The sequence below is a fragment of the Miscanthus floridulus genome, chromosome 8 (assembly GCF_019320115.1).
Source record: "Miscanthus floridulus cultivar M001 chromosome 8, ASM1932011v1, whole genome shotgun sequence".
Classification (NCBI taxonomy): domain Eukaryota; kingdom Viridiplantae; phylum Streptophyta; class Magnoliopsida; order Poales; family Poaceae; genus Miscanthus; species Miscanthus floridulus.
The window spans coordinates 42,540,641-42,556,613 of NC_089587.1; the positions used below are offsets into that span (position 1 = coordinate 42,540,641).

The 15,973-nt window shown below is 47.2% G+C and overlaps 4 protein-coding genes across 4 annotated transcripts; 3 read left to right on the forward strand and 1 right to left on the reverse strand.

Annotated features, from left to right (window-relative positions):
* Nucleotides 1-1,083: 1,083 nt before the first annotated feature.
* On the forward strand, nt 1,084-2,667 carry LOC136468946 (uncharacterized). Its single transcript, XM_066467335.1, has 4 exons — nt 1,084-1,113; nt 1,780-2,112; nt 2,204-2,272; nt 2,392-2,667. The coding sequence occupies exons 1-4, from the start codon at nt 1,084-1,086 to the stop codon at nt 2,506-2,508; spliced, it is 549 nt and encodes a 182-aa protein (XP_066323432.1). The 3' UTR covers nt 2,509-2,667.
* A 5,117-nt stretch (nt 2,668-7,784) lies between these two features.
* Nucleotides 7,785-9,945, reverse strand: LOC136471773 (indole-2-monooxygenase-like). The gene is made up of 3 exons (XM_066469527.1): nt 9,359-9,945; nt 8,735-9,193; nt 7,785-8,642 (listed from the first exon to the last, which is right to left on the reverse strand). The coding sequence occupies exons 1-3, from the start codon at nt 9,878-9,880 to the stop codon at nt 8,007-8,009; spliced, it is 1,617 nt and encodes a 538-aa protein (XP_066325624.1). The 5' UTR covers nt 9,881-9,945; the 3' UTR covers nt 7,785-8,006.
* A 2,682-nt stretch (nt 9,946-12,627) lies between these two features.
* Nucleotides 12,628-14,224, forward strand: LOC136468947 (uncharacterized). Its single transcript, XM_066467336.1, has 2 exons — nt 12,628-14,049; nt 14,219-14,224. The coding sequence occupies exons 1-2, from the start codon at nt 12,628-12,630 to the stop codon at nt 14,222-14,224; spliced, it is 1,428 nt and encodes a 475-aa protein (XP_066323433.1).
* LOC136468948 (uncharacterized) lies at nt 14,224-15,598 on the forward strand. The gene is made up of 3 exons (XM_066467337.1): nt 14,224-14,522; nt 14,603-14,738; nt 14,825-15,598. Exons 1-3 carry the CDS (start codon nt 14,224-14,226, stop codon nt 15,596-15,598), a joined length of 1,209 nt encoding a protein of 402 aa, XP_066323434.1.
* Nucleotides 15,599-15,973: the final 375 nt, after the last annotated feature.

Here is a 15,973-nt window from a genome sequence, read left to right on the forward strand (position 1 = left end):
CCACTCCCCCAGGGGCTCGGGGGCTACACCCGGCGGGTGCGCTCGCGCGCACCCACCAGAACCTCAAAAAACAAACCCCAATTCCTACGGGGCAGGTATGAACCAAGCTTCGGCCAACCCTCAGGGGGAGTGCACGCACTCCCCCCGAGGCTCGGGGGCTACTGTCGGGTACCTCAGAATGGGGTACCCCAAGCAAAACATCAAATGGGTTGCCCAAGTCCCATCTAGAAAATAATGATGATAAAAGCAAAAAGGTAAGTCGCGGGCCCCTCCCCGTCGCGACCAGGCCCACTGGGTCCTCCTCCTCCTCGCCTCGAGCCCCGAGACGGAGGCCTCGGTAGGGAACGCCATCTCCGCCTCGCCTGAGGCTCCCCACAGAAGGCCTCGGCAGGAGGCGCGTTCTCCGTATCGAGCGAGGCCCCTCGCGCGAAGTCTCGGCAAGGAGCCCGATCTCCGTCTCGCGCGAGGCCCCATTCTCCGTATCGCTCGAGGCCGGCTCACCCGCGGTCCGTCGCCCCCCGCCTCGGCCGACCCTCCCGACAGCCGGTCACGTCCCATTAATGCTTCCAACCACCCCCGTGATCTCAGCCGGACAGCGGCTCAACGTCACAAAAAGACCGACGCGACCCGAAGTCGCATCAGCACCATACCGACCGGGGCAGGGCACGGCGGGGATTACCGGCCACTGTGTCCTGCCACTGTGACCACGATCAGCGCCTGAGACAGGGTATGGCGGGGGTTACTGGCCACTGTGTCCTACCACTGTGTCCACGATCAGCCGCCCGTTCAAGGCCTCGGCGCTGTACACCAAAGCCTCGGCACTGTACATCGGGGCCTCGGCAACATTGGGGTCCGCGCCTGCCGAGACCCCCATCGAAGTACCAGCCTCGGCCCGACCAAGTTTCGGCCTCGTGCATAGTCCGTCTCCAGCGGCTTATGGACGCCGTCACGTCCACTCCGAGGAATTCCTGGGGCTCCCACGACGCACAGGATCTGATGTGACGACCACGTCGCCTCTTTTACTCCCAGGACGGACTACTCCGACGGCCACGCCGCCACAGGAACAGGCCACAGGGTTCGGACATGCCGCCCCTGTTGGCACGATGCCGCATAGTAATACATGTACTGTCCCTGCCCTCCCTTCAACTATAAAAGGAGAGGACTTGGGCCATTTAACAAAACACACACATTTTCGGCCGCTTGAGAGCAACGTCTCAGACGGTCCACACGACACCCTGCCGAGACCTGGGATTAGTTTCCCTCTCTCCCTTAGCTTGTAACCCCCTACTACGAGCACTTCGGTGCAAGGAATACAAGATCGATCCCTCAGACTGGACGTAGGGCGTCAATTGCCCGAACCAGTATAAACCTTGTGTCTCTTTGCATCACCATCCGGAATCGGGAGCACGCAGAACAAATTCACTCGTTGGTTGAGGGACCCCCGGTTCCAAAACACCGACAGATACGGTATCGGATGTTGGATATCCGGACTCAGATACGGACAGATCTCAACTCCTCTAAATAGATTCGGTTTCAAATACGGTCGGAAAATATCCGTACCGTTTTCATCCCTACCGCCATAGCTGCCCGACTGGCTTGGCTTATGCTAACCGTCACTGCGTTGTGCACGTCTGTTGCAGGGGATATTTAACTTTTTACCATCATAACGGATGGCCACTCCTCGAATAGCAGGTTTAGAATTGGCGCTACGATTTTAACATCTGAGAGAGAAAAACGATATATTTTTACCATAATTACTGGTATGGCACGCCACCTCAGCTGACCAGCGTGACAGGCGAAGGAAAAATAACCGCCTCTGCCCCTGCATCTCTATCCCTCCCCACGCGCGGCCCGACCCACTCCAGCGCGCCCTTCCGCTCCTCGTTTCTTCCTCCCGCTCTGCTCGCCGACGCCGCCACCCAATGCCGCCACACACCCCGCCGCGCCCAATGCCGCCCCCCACCGAGAAATCTGGGGGTGCTCTTCCTCGCCGCGTGGGCCGCCAGCCGCGCCCTCGTGGCCCGCCTCGGCTTCGCTCTCTCCTGGAAGCTCGTCCTCGCCACGCAGGTCTTCTGCTGGACCTGGCAGTTCCTTGGCCACGGCCTCTTCGAGGCAAGTGCCACAGATTCGAATTGATCCCTCCACCAAGCCCTTGGGAATCTAATCGACGACTCCACTGCTGATCTCTTGTTCAATTTTGCAGAAGAAGGGGCCGACTGTGAGTGATCTTCCCGAGGTGTTCTTAATGGAGCCGTTCCTCATCTTCCTGCAGGTAACCACAGGCACAGCTCACAAACTTGTGCTAATTCTTCAGTCATCTCCACACATGGAACTGAAATTGCGTTGACCGGTGCTAATTCTTCACCCTCTGCCGGTTCTTTGTGTGCACAGATACTGAACAAGCTGTTCGGCTATGAGCCGTACCCTGAGTTCTGCAAGAACGTGGACAGGAAGATGGAAGCTGATCTCAGGGAGAGCAGAGAGCTCAAGCAGAGGAAGACAACCTGATTGATTGGGAATTTGGGAGTAATCATCCGGAGCGGTGCGCGAAATCTGTACCATCTGTACATGTAGCATATTGCTTACCATTTGTGTTGTTTTATTCAGACATATGTTGTCTGCACACCATTGTTGAGTGTAGTAAACAGCAGTCGTGTGTTGAGGTCAGCTTGAATCCCTACAGATTGGCAGGAAGAAGGTAGAGAGTGCTAATTCTCTCCTGGTTTACTGCCCTATAAATTTGCTGGACAAAGATAAACGCATCTTGTTGAAATTAGTATGTTTAAACTTGTTCAGTATCGGCGGGGTGTGCGGCGGCGTTGGGTGGCGGTGTCGCCGAGCAGAGCGGGAGGAAGAAAAAAAGGAGGGAAAGGAGGAGCGGAAGAACGAGCTGGAGTGGGCTGGGCCACGTGTGGGTAGGGATAGAGAGGGCAGGGGTAGGGGCGGTCATTTTCCCTTCGCCTGCTACGCTGGCCAGTTGAGGTGGCGTGCCACGCCAGCAATTATGGTAAAAATGTATCATTTTTCTTTCTCAGCTGCTAAAATCGTAGCGCCAATTCTAAACCTGCTATCTGAGGAGTGGCCATCCGTTATGATGATAAAAAGTTAAGTATCCCGTTACAATGTTGCTGCAGTAGCTTAGCCCGTCAAAAATAGTCGCAAAATTAGTGAACTCCAGTTTTTTATTTTATACTTTGGCAAAGACGTAGAACAGTGCTAGCGTTCGAACGTCGGGACTGATGCGATTGTAGTGGGGGTGTTTGGTTTCTTCTCCTAAATTTTAGTCGCTGTCACATCGAATATTTGAACACATGCATGAAGTATTAAATATAGATTAATTACGAAACTAGTTGCACAGCATGCGACTAATTTACGAGACGATTTTTTAAGCTTAATTAGTCCATGATTTGACAATGTAGTGCCACAGTAAATATGTGCTAATGACAGATTAATTAGGCTTAATAAATTCGTCTCGTGGAGTACTGACGGATTTCTGTAATTTGTTTTTTATTAGTATCCGAACACCCCATACGACACCCTCACGTGACACCTTCTAAATTTTAGTCACCGGATCCAAACACCCCATTAGTTTCTCCTTCGTTTCGCGTGTCCACTCGTGGACCCACGCCGCCCAGACATCGCTCGACCACGTCTGCATCACCCACACCCACATAGAGACCGCACACGCCCCTCCTGCTTTCCAGGTGCATCCCATGTGCAACACCCGTTCCACTTTTGAAACATTCAAATGCAACATTTATAACATATAAAAAGACAGATGGAACATTTGAAACATACATCTGAAAAACTTGAAAAAACAATTACAAATATACACAACATCTAGATAAAACACTTGCAACATATGTTTGAAACATACGAAATATCCAGATAAACACGCTTGCAACATACATTTGAAAAAACAAATGAAACATTAGAGACAAACACTTGCAACATACATGTACAATAATTGTAACATATGGAACATTCCGATCTACTTTTGAAACATCCATATGAAACACTTGAAACATGCCTCTAAAATATCTGAAACATTTCAAATGTACACTTGCAACATGCATCATATCCCGGTGCGGCCTTCTCTGTCGTCTGCATCGGGGCGCTACAGCCGTAGCAGGAGGTGAGGCTGGAGGACTTCCACGCTAAGGCTGATGCTTCTCCTTGCGCTGGTAGCACCTGTCGGCGTCGTTGGGCGGAGCGGGCTCGTGGAGCAGTGGTAGGAGCAGTGGGTGCGGGCGCGCGGAGCAGTGGCAGAAGCTGCGGCAGGAGGAGCATGGCGGGTGGTGGGGATGGGAGATGGATGAATTGACTAGACATTACGAAGTTGACGATGGATATATTGACCGGATATATTAAATAAAGGTTGTGTTACATGGCCCCACGCCGCGTCCGTCCAATACTCGAGTAAAGAGTCTGATGATCGGATTGAATGATTACCGAAAGACTTAGGGCCGTTTGTTATAGCTCAGCTTCACTGGTGAATCAATTTTTCTTGACTTTGACGCGAAAAGCAACTCTGCTTGGTGAACTGTTCAATAAAAACAACTTGTACTGGTATGCAAATTAGCGAAGTATTCATCGTCCTGTTCGTTTGGTTTATAAGTCGTACTTTTTTAGCCAATGAATAATATTTTTCTCTCGTAACAAATCAGCTAACAATACTTTCAGCCATGCGAACAGAGCACTTAATGGCCCCGTTCGGCTGACAGAATTTTGGCTGAAACTGGCTGAAAAATACTGTTCTGGCTAAATTGTTGTGAGAGAAAAATCATATTTCAACTGAAAAAAGAAGTCGAACAAATTGAATATGGGGTAAGACGAACGCGGCCGATACCCTTCTATTTTCTATTTTTATTTTCTTATTCTTCATTTTTCCCTTACTTATTTTACCTTTCCCTTTTCTCTCTCCACGTTCTCCGTCCCAGCACGGAAGCTTATCTTCTCCATCCCAACAGAAGCGCGGATGAGGCGGCGGGAGCGACAGCAGCGGCGGCGACGGCGGTCTGACACGGGAGCGACAGCGCTCGGCTCCGTGTCGAGCTCCACTTCCTCACCGATGCAGCACGCGGCCGAGCTCCACCTCGTCGTGTTGCGGCCAGCGCCCGTGCTCCTGCTCCTGCTCGCCGTCCTACTCATACCCGCCCGGCCTGGCAAAAGGGTCTGGGCCCACTCACTGTCAGACGAAGCACGAGTAAGCCACTATTTTGGACTTCACCTCACGCTGCTCGCTTGTCTCACCGGAGAAAATAGGAATTTTGCTCTTTACGGAAAGTGGGCTTCGCTAAGTTTATTAACTTCGCCAGAATACTTTTATGAAAGATGTGTTTCACGCTATTTTGTCATTTCGTGTTTTTTTCAACTTTGTAAATTTCCGACCCCATCTTTTTAATCAGGCGTGACCGTTTTACCCCTATCCGCGACTGGAGAAAGCGAGCAGATGCAATCGAACAGAATCGAGCAGAGAGAGAAGTGCGGGGTGGTGCTGCTCGCCACCGGGCACAGACAGAGACGGTGGGAGATAGAGAGAGGCTTGAGCGGTGGAGCTACTCACCGCTGAGCAGAGCACCTGGGCGAGCAATCGGTCGCTGGACCTGGGCGCTTGGGCGAGTGCCCACCCAGACCGAGCGCTGCTCTGGCGCTGGGAGCACGCGGCTCCTGTTGCTCGGCCTCCAACGACGAACAAGCAGGAAGAAACGAAGAACAACAGATGCTACTGCACATGAGTGATCGGGCTGCTAGCCAAGGACGAGCGGCGCACTACGCTGGCCCTGTTGTTCGACCCTGTGTGCAAGCAGAAGAACAAGAGACCGATGCCTTCAAGAACAGAAAAAGGGCGATCACAAAATCGACGAAATCCGACTCAAAACTCCATAATTCGCTCCCAAATTTTACGAGAAATTCAACTACCTACAAACTCATCCCCAACAAATCATCTCTTGGGATTAACCCAAACTCCAGAAAATCTAGAACAGGAAACCGGCGGCCACAAAATCGACGAAAAACTGGACCAAATCAAAACAAATCACGACCAAACTTTTCATAGGCCATCACAAGGGAGTTGGTGAGCATACTCTAAGAGATCATCGCCCAATTCCAACCCAAACTCCGAGAAAATTAGATCACGGCCAAGAACACGGGAAACTCCCAAAAAACGAAATTAGTTCAATTTCTTCGTGCTCGACTCGATTCAATCAAATTCACTTAAGGGGTAGCATCAACTCATGTCATAGCACGAATCTGAGCAAAAAAGAACGAACTAAATCGGTCTCAAAATGAAGAATCGAAGCAAGAACGAGGGAGGGAAAAACTAAGAAAAAAGCTGCAAAAATAAAATCACAGACACAATCCATTGAATCCCACACAGAGGTGTTAATTTGACCTCATCAATGGAGACTTTTCATCTTTGAGATAAGTAGTGTCATTGTCAATTAGTGTCGTCCTTTCACAGATAAACATAGAGAAGGCAAACATTGGAACAACAGGCATTCTAGGCCAAATCCTACAACACGAATCGAAGTCATCGAAGGGACGAATCAGAGAGGCAAAAGCAAAAATCCCAAAATACAAGAGGAAACAGGAGCACCTGAGATTGCTCTATGCCAACCGCGGCACCGCTGAGACCCACCGGCACCAGGCACGAGCACCATGAGCGGCCACAGTAGGAGAGAGGGAGAGGGGGAAAGATGAGGACGACTGGCCTGCAAGGCCATGCCTCTGCCCTGCCCTGCGCCGGCCGCGCCACGGCCCGGTGGTAGATTGAGACGGAGGGAGAGGGAGAGGGAGAGGGAGAGGGGAGGGGGGCCGCCCGCGCTGCGCCACCTCGGGAGAGAGAGGGAGAGGGAGAGAGAGGAAGGGAAGGCGACGGGAGCGAGAGAACGAGAGGGGGAGAGACGAGAGGGCAGCGGTTAATGAGCTCAGGGGTAAAATGGTCAGTTCAGGCTAAAATTTTAGGTGAAAGATATTAAAAATAGACTTAAATCTCAAAATGACATTATAACGTGTTTGACTCGTTTTATAAGGGCATTTCAGTGAAGCCCATAAACTTGATGGCATTTGGGCGAAGCCCACTTGCCATAAGGGTAAATTTCCAATTTTCTCGTCTCACCTGTTTCCAGGAGCTTCGTGTGTGAAAATTTCCATCCGTTTGGCAGGGCCGATGTGGAGCCGAGCCGTATGTCTATTTGGAGCTGGTCGGGGCGTCGTTCACGGCTGCCGTGCGATGGCATCTACGTCCACCCAATTTATGACGTACTACTCCTCTTCAGATGCAAGAGGTGTTTGTTGTTTCTACTCTACAAATACAACCTACCTAATTACACGATTTTTTCCCACCATAGACGAATCAAATTTCATTACCGAAAAGCAAAGAAATTACAAAAGTTTAACGATCCAAAGTCTCGGTTACAAGAATTAGTGGATGGTTACTCTCGGCATCCTTCTACTGTTAAGCTCTTAGCTACATTGCCAGTATAAGTAGTGGAGAAGTTTAGTCTACATAATGGTGTCATCAAATTCAAATATGAAAGGAGAATCTAGGTAGAGGGTAATACCTCAGTTCAAAGTAAAATCATGCACTCTAAATTTGCAAGTGAAAAATGATTTATAAGGGCAGGTCATGTAAGGTTGCCGCTAGCTAGTGTAAATAGATTTGTATTGGCGGATAATTTTTTATGCCGGGGTAGAAATGCACTATTTTCACTGGCCTTTTACACCTGTGGTTCTGTTTTTTATTAGTGTAATACACATGTTGTTCGCAAACTTCAATGTCCAATAAACTATATACCACATAATTCATGCAATGTACTAATACTCACACTTAGTAAATAATAAAGCACCCATCCTAGGCACAGCTGCTGTTACAAAATACATACATACATACATACATATCATATATGGACGTGTTCGTATATGTGGCAGAAACCACATCGTCCACAGCACATATAATGGATCACTCACACTCATCAGAGACGTACCAGTGGGCAGGAACAACTCTAACATGCGCACGCATGTGGTTCCGGAAGCAGGATGAGCTTCTCCTTTCGACGGACTGTCAATCCAAACACCTCTGTCATATCAATATCCTCTTCCTTCATGCCAATGGGCAGACCCCAGTCAAAACAGTAGACGAGGTTTGCCAACATAATGTCAACAGTAGCCAGGCCAAAGTTGAGGCCCGGGCAGATCCTCCGGCCAGCCCCGAACGGCAAGAACTGGAAGTCGTTCCCCCTCAGGTCAATGGCCGCGGCGCTGGCAGCGTCCATGAACCTCTCCGGCACGAACTCCTCCTCCGCGCTCTCCCAGGACTCCGGATCCCTACTGATGGCCCATGCGTTGATGATGACTCGTGTCCCCGAGGGGATTCTGTAGCCATCCACGTCACAGTCCACCATTGAGAGGTGAGGAAGCAGGAGTGGTGCCGGTGGGTGCAACCTCAGCGTCTCTTTCACCACGGCTCTTAGATATGGCATGCTAGCTAGGTTATCTTGCTCAACCATCTCTTGTCCTTTGGGTGTGTTCTTCCGCACCTCGGCTTGTAGCTTGCTCATGAGCTGAGGGTGGCGCATAAGCTCCGCCATGGCGAGTTCTAGAACTAGTGATGAAGTCTCTGTGCCCGCAGAAAACATGTCCTGAATTTCCAAAACGTTATTATATATTCTCTTTTTTATATAAATTAAACAAATGGAAATTATTGGGAAATATATATATATAATTTCCTAACCATCAAGATGGCCTTGAGATGATCTCTAGTGATACCATACTCTTGCTGAACTGAGAGCAACACATCGATGAAGTCACTCTCTTCTTGATCAACACCACCACCACCACCATGCCCATGCTCAGATCTTCTTCGTCTCTCGTGGTCGCTTACTATCGTTTCAAGTAAATCGTCCCATCTTTTGTGTGCCTCGTCGGCCTTGTTGCTTACAAACCACCTGGTGAGCAAACCTAACACGTTCGCTAGCCCTGGGAAGTTGTCTTCGAGGCTGAACCCTCCAAACAGAATAGTATTCAGCTGGATCAGCTCTCGGAAGACCTTGTTCCGCCCTTCCGCCCTGAAGAACTTTCCTGACACGGCACGACACACGATATCGTTGGCGAACGTGTTCATCATTTCGCTGATGTCCACCTCCTTGCTCGCAGCTGCCGCCTCCTGGATCTTCTTGATCACTAGGCGCACCTATGCACGGATGAGGATATTCATGTTAGACGTAAGGTCTGAGCTATCCACCGTACCTATGGAGACACATATATAAATAATAATAACCCGGTCTTTGTTATAAAGGTCTGATCTCTATTTTTAATAAAGCTTCCTTCATCTAAAAAAACTCGTGTTGAATATTACCTCCTCTTGGCGGGAGAGCCGGTAGGAGTTCACCTTCTTGACAGTGAAGAGGTGCGTGGTAACGAGCCTCCTAAGCTGACGCCAATGATCGCCGTAGGGGGAGAAGCCAATATCAGATGACCCATACAGGAGGGTATTGGAGATCTTGGAAGCCGGCCGCGAGGCGAAGGCGTGGTCATGTGTTTGCATGATCAGCCGAGCCGCGCGCGAGGACGACACGACGAGGTTTGGGACGGTGCCGAAGCGGAGGAGCATGAGGCAGCCGTGCTTTGCGGCCAGGCTGCGGAGCGAGACGTGCGGGAGGTCGCCGACGAGGTGCAGGTGGCCTATGATGGGCAGGCCAGGAGGCGAAGGAGGCGGGATATGCTTCGGTCGTCGCTGCTGTTTTTCGTTGCTGCCACGACGGCTTCGGGAGGCGAGGTGCAGCAGTAGCATTAGGACGAGGACGAGAGGGACGAGCAGTAGTAGCCGTTGCGCTAGAGATGCTTGCAGGAGCTGGTATACTACATTCACATGACCCATGGTTACGTTCCTAGCACCAAATTGTTCTGGTTTAGTACTAGATTCGATCTGGTGTTTCTGGCTAAAAAGGATAGCCTTGGGCTGCTATATATAGAACTGCGTGGGGTGCTTTTACATTTGCATGCCATGCTCTCTTTGGCTGCCCATCATTTTCCTTGAACAGGGCAGCATGAATTAATTGGTACTTGCTGTCTGATACGCAGTCTTAATTGAGCATACACAGGCCTCCTAAAATGATTCGCTTTTGGGCTGTGGCTGGCTGCACAAGAAGTCACTAGGAAATGGAATGGACATGCAGCCAGTATTCCTTTCTCTTCTCTTTGTGCAAGATGGTAACAGTGAAAGAGCTAGGACTTGGGATGATGTTACTGAAACTGATCCATAGACCGTAATCGTGCTATTTTGAAATTCTCTTTGTTTTAAATGAGCTCATTTAAGGTTGAAATAAAGTTCAAGATGCACTTGTATATATTCAGGTCATGATTCAATGCTTTAGAAAATTTAATCTTTCTGTATGACACTATAATTATATTGTATCCCTTTTTAAAGGCAATTCATGTCGACTTTTTGAATTTTAATTGGTTGATATCCTACTACAAGTTGTTTGTGATGCTTCATTTTTTGTATGCTTATTTTAATGCAAGAAAAACAGTAGTTATTCTTCCATTGCATATGAAATATTAGACATGTGTGTGTCGCACGCGCATGTCTACTTCAAATTTTATAGAATTAACTTTGAATTTAATGTGGCCCCGTAGTGTTAGCACGGGTAATATACTATTTCCTTAGCTCGCATAAACTTGTTTTTGTCATGACAAGAGTTATTTTACAAAGTTCTCATGCTACAAATCATGTTTCTCAGCAGGAAATATAGGAATGCTCGCTATGGTCAACACCACAGATTTGATCTTTGAAAGTTACGGCAATAGGTACTACATACTCCCCTTTCCTGAAAGCTAAGCTACGTGATTTGATCTCTGAAAGCTACATGATTGGAGCAACTGGAAGTAACAGAGACTAGAGGGACCATGGGCACTACCGGAGACACATTTTCTCCCGTCGGCCCAGCCCACTCCCCTCGGCTGCACATCTCCCGTCAGAGGCACAAAACCATCCCCCACGTGACCTGTATACCGTCCGGGAAGGTTTCTCCTGCCGTCACGGGTGCTCGTCGCCAGCCCATACAGATGATTTTCGCGGGCTACCGCAGCTGTTGGCCCACAGAACAGAGAGAGGAGCAGATCGAGCGCGCGGGATTCTGACAAAAAATTCCGATGCGCGCGTCCAGTCCGCGCCAACAGCCCCGCGTGACCGGCTCCATCCCCAATCTATTTTCCTCGGGTTCCTTTCCGCCAGCCTGCTCGCGCCGCATCCAGCCTGCCGCATCGAGCGACGCCGCCTGCCTCTCCCCACCCAGCGCCCAGCATCGCCGCCGCCGCCGCCGGCAGCCCGCCACCGCCCGCCCGCCGTCGGCCGTCCTCAGCCACCAGAACAGTCGCTGCTTCTCCTATTCCCTAGCCCCGGCGCCTAGAAACCCTAGCGCCGCCGGCCGCCGGCCGTCGGCCACCCGCCGCCATGCTGTCAGCCACCGGACTCGTCGCCCCCGCCCCTATACCCTAGCCCCGACGCCGTTCCCCACGACGTCCAGAAGCCAGGTACGAGGTACCACCAATTCTGTTGTTGCTTGTATGTGTTCGATGGAATTTTCCTTTTTTTTACTAAAGCAAATTCGTTCTTGCTTGTATGTGTACGGTGGAAAAGGTGGCTGCCTTCAATCTCACAGATCTGGTATAAGTTGCATCAACAATCCAAGTTCATCCCCTTGCTCTGTGATTCCAGGTACTCACGATAGTTCTGTTATCACCCCAACTGCTTGTGGAGATTTCTTCCTTTTCTTTTTAGGCCTGAAGCAAATTGTGCTGTGCATGTACAGAAGTGGGAGAGGTGAATCATGGCCTGAGAGACATTTTCTTAAGCACCTATTGACGACCTGGAATTTCTGCTAGTGATTGTCCAGTGAAGATCTAGTTGGTTAGTTCATCCTCTCAGATTTTTATCGATTCATGCTATACAGTATTTCTTCTTTGGTTTTGTCGGACATACATAAGTTGTAAATTTGTAACAGGTAAGTTGACTCGAGGCTATTGCTGTTGCCATTTTGCTTCTGGCTACACTGGGAGTTACCATTTAGTGGTAAGCGTTTCTTTCAATGAACCTTAATCTCAATAGTACTATAACTTATCTGAATTTTTTGGCATTGTTAAAACATTTGGAGTGTAGTTTTCGTTTCAGTATACTATCCTATGTTCATGTCTGCTACTTTCTTACTGGCACGGTAATAGAATTGTATTGTCATTTAATCTGATTGATTCCGTCCTTTGTATTGTGGTTGTGATATGACTTGTGACCGGATTTTGCTCTATTTATTATATCTCTGGTTTGCTTGAAATGGTTGGTTAGTTCTTCGCTCCTTAATTCCATTGTCATTCTCTATAGCCATCTCTTAAAATGGGTTAAATCATGTTGTTGATTCTGCACTGTATTAGTATTTAAAAAACTGACTTTTTTTGTACATTTCTTGTTTAGCAATGACTGATATTTTCATTCGATGTTTAACAGGTGTCTGACTGCTGATCTCATTGGTTGTTCTTGTTGCCATTCCACAACTGCTTCCAGAATTGTATGCACAGAATTTGATTTGCAGCTGGTTAGTAGTTCTAAACTTCTCATAAGTTTGCAGATAAGATATGGCAGATCATGGCTGGATGTATAGTGGTTGGAAGCGTGGTAGGCCAACGAATGAATGGGTTGAGAAAACAAATGAGTTTTTGGATCGTGCCTACTCAATCCCTGAATTAGTTGAGTCTGATACAATTAAGTGCCCTTGTGCCATGTGTCGGAATTATTTCAGGCATAAAAGGCCTAAGATAGAGTTGCATTTGTGCCACAATGGGTACAAAGAAAATTACCAAACTTGGACATCACATGGAGAGAGGCGGGAAAACCATGAACATGTGATTGGTTTAGAGGTACAGCCTGAGGGATTTGGTGAGACGGATCGAATGGATGATATGCTTGTTGACTTAGCTGGTGGGCACCCACCATTAGATGAGGAAACACCAACTGGTTTTGCTGAAGCTTTCTATAGAATGGCTGTTAGTGCAGATGAGCGAGTACATGACCAAACCTTGCACTCTAGGCTCTCTACTGTTGCTCGTCTATTGGCCATTAAATCACAGTACAATCTGTCAGTAGCATGTTATGATAATTATGTGGGCCTTGTGCATGAACTCCTTCCCCCTAATTCTAAGATCCCCCAAGATTTCTATCGTTCCAAAAAACTGCTAGAGGGCCTTGGCATGCAATACCATAAAATTGATGTTTGTGAAAAAAATTGTATGCTATACTACAAAGATAACAAGAATAAGGATACGTGTGACATATGTGGTACCTCCCGCTATAAGGATGGATCAAACAAGGTTCCACGTAAAGTGTTGCGCTACCTGCCTATTACAGATAGGTTACAAAGATTATATGCACATGAGGGCACAGCAAAACTAATGCGTTCACACAAAGAAGATCATGTCGCAAGGTCTACAAAAATGTTGCATCCATGCCATGGCAAGGCATGGAAGCAATTTGATGATGATTTCCCAGATTTTGCAGAAGATGCTAGGAACGTAAGACTTGGGTTTGCAACTGATGGATTCACACCATATAAATTGAATGCAGCTTCTTACTCTTGTTGGCCAGTTTTTTGGGTTCCCTATAATCTTCCTCCTGGTGTTTGCATGAAGCCTGAGTACATATTCCTTGCTATGGTCATCCCTGGACCAGAACATCCTGGAAACAAACTAAGTGTATTGCTACAACCTATGATAGATGAATTGCTAAATTTATGGGCTGGGGTAAAAACATATGATGCTTCGGTGAAGCGACACTTTACTATGAGAGCATCATACTTATGGTCAATACATGATTTTCCAGCATATGGCATGTTTGCTGGATGGAGCACCCATGGGATTTTTGCATGTCCACAATGCATGTGTGAGGGCAATGCATATCGATTAAAGAAAGGCCTTAAGGCTACATGGTTTGACTGCCATAGGCGGTTTCTTCCTATAGATCATCCCTTTCGAAACGAAGCAAATGCGTTTCGCAAGGGCAAGGTAGTACATGAAGGACCCCCTAGGAGTTTAACCGGAGTGGAGGTTAAGGATCAGCTATACAGACTGGTCGATGATACAGACAAATATGGAAAACAACACAACTGGAAATATATAAGTGGCCTTTGGCAGCTTCCTTACTTTACTAAATTACTGCTTCGTCACAATATAGATGTGATGCATAATGAAAAAAATGTGGCTGAAGCTATTTGGAACACATGTTTTGATATTAAAGATAAGACTAAAGATAATGTGAAAGCTAGACAAGACATAGAGCTGCTTTGTGACCGTCCATCTCTTCATTTGTATAAAAGGAATGGGAAGTGGCAGAGACCAAGGGCCCCATACTGTATAGATAAGGATGATAAGATCAAAATTCTAAATTGGTTCCAAGAACTCAAGTTTCCAGATGGGTATGCTGCTAATATTAGGCGTGGGGTTAATCTGCTGCAAAAGAAGATTTTTGGTTTCTTCAAGTATGCCTTCTACTTATATGGTTCAAAGTTATTTTTTGATTGATACTTGTACTGTAACAATGTCAAATATGTCCTTGTAGAGAATTTGATAATGAACAATGGAAGGGTCGCTCACAGCCAAGTGCACGGGATATTAGTAACTTAAGATTAAATGGTTGGAAAGGCACACGTGGCAGAAATAGAGGCCCCAATTTCTTTGATTGGTTCAAAAACATAGTAATGTCACAACTCAATTTTAGCAAGTTTTTTTTTCCTATTTAAATCGTAATAAACACTAATAAATGAAATGCAACTGTTTGCAGTGTGCAATCAGATCAAGTGTTCACAATGTGTTGCGTCAAATTTCATATGGGTTTCGCAAAAGGGTGTCCTCCTATGGTTGCTATGATGTGAATGGATATAGGTTTCGGTCTGAGAAGTATGAGAGTAAGCGGGCAGGATTGGCTACAACCAATAGTGGTGTTTGTGTGACGTGTACTGATGACAATGGAAATGCTCTTGAGTACTTTGGTGTTATTGAAGACATCATTAAAATTTCATGGGAAGGCAGGGAACAACTTGATCTAGTTTTATTTTATTGCCGCTGGTTTGATCCGACTTCTAGGGGTGTTAAGCGAACTGAAAATCTTGGTCTGGTGGAAGTGAAGCATAGCTCTAGGCTTCAAAATTTTGAACCGTTTGTGTTGGCAAGTCAAGTTACACAGGTTTATTATCTATCATATGCTAGTGACGACCCTAGTTTAAAAGACTGGTGGGTAGTGTACCATGTGGCACCAAGAGATCGTTTGCCTCCAATCGACATCAACAATGATTCCATTGAAACTGAAGGGCCAACAAATGACATCTCATTTTTCCAAGAGGATGGATTGGAAGGCACATTTGTGATCGATCTAGGTGACATTGAATTGATTGACACATTAGCCTCAGATGAAATAACTGATCCAAAAGAATTGGAACAGCTAGAGAAGCAAACTGTTGCTCCAGAGCAGGAAGAGATATTAGAAAGTGATGAAGAAGGCGACGAAGATGATGCTGAATCCTATGATGAAGACTGCTACGAAGAAGAGGATTTCTAAAAATGATTGTTGTATTTCTGAAATTATTGTACTAATGTTTAAGTCTTATTTCTATCTAAAATTTGGACTCATGTATCTTGTTGTTTAATTTCTATTTCTATCCAAATCTGGACTCATGTACCTGCTATGTTTCTTATATGTGTGATGCTATGTATCTTGTATGAGAATGTGACGGTTTTAGTTTCTTTATGTGCATCTTATTTGTGTTGCTATGTATCTTATGTATGCAGTTTTTGTTTTTCTACAGCTTGTACTTCTTTTTGTAACATTTTTTTGTGGCAGGAGATGCAGTCGTTCAATCATCGGACGGATAGGCGACCACGGTCAAGTGACGTCACAAATGACGTGGACAGTCAGCCCCCCGAAGCAAAGAGG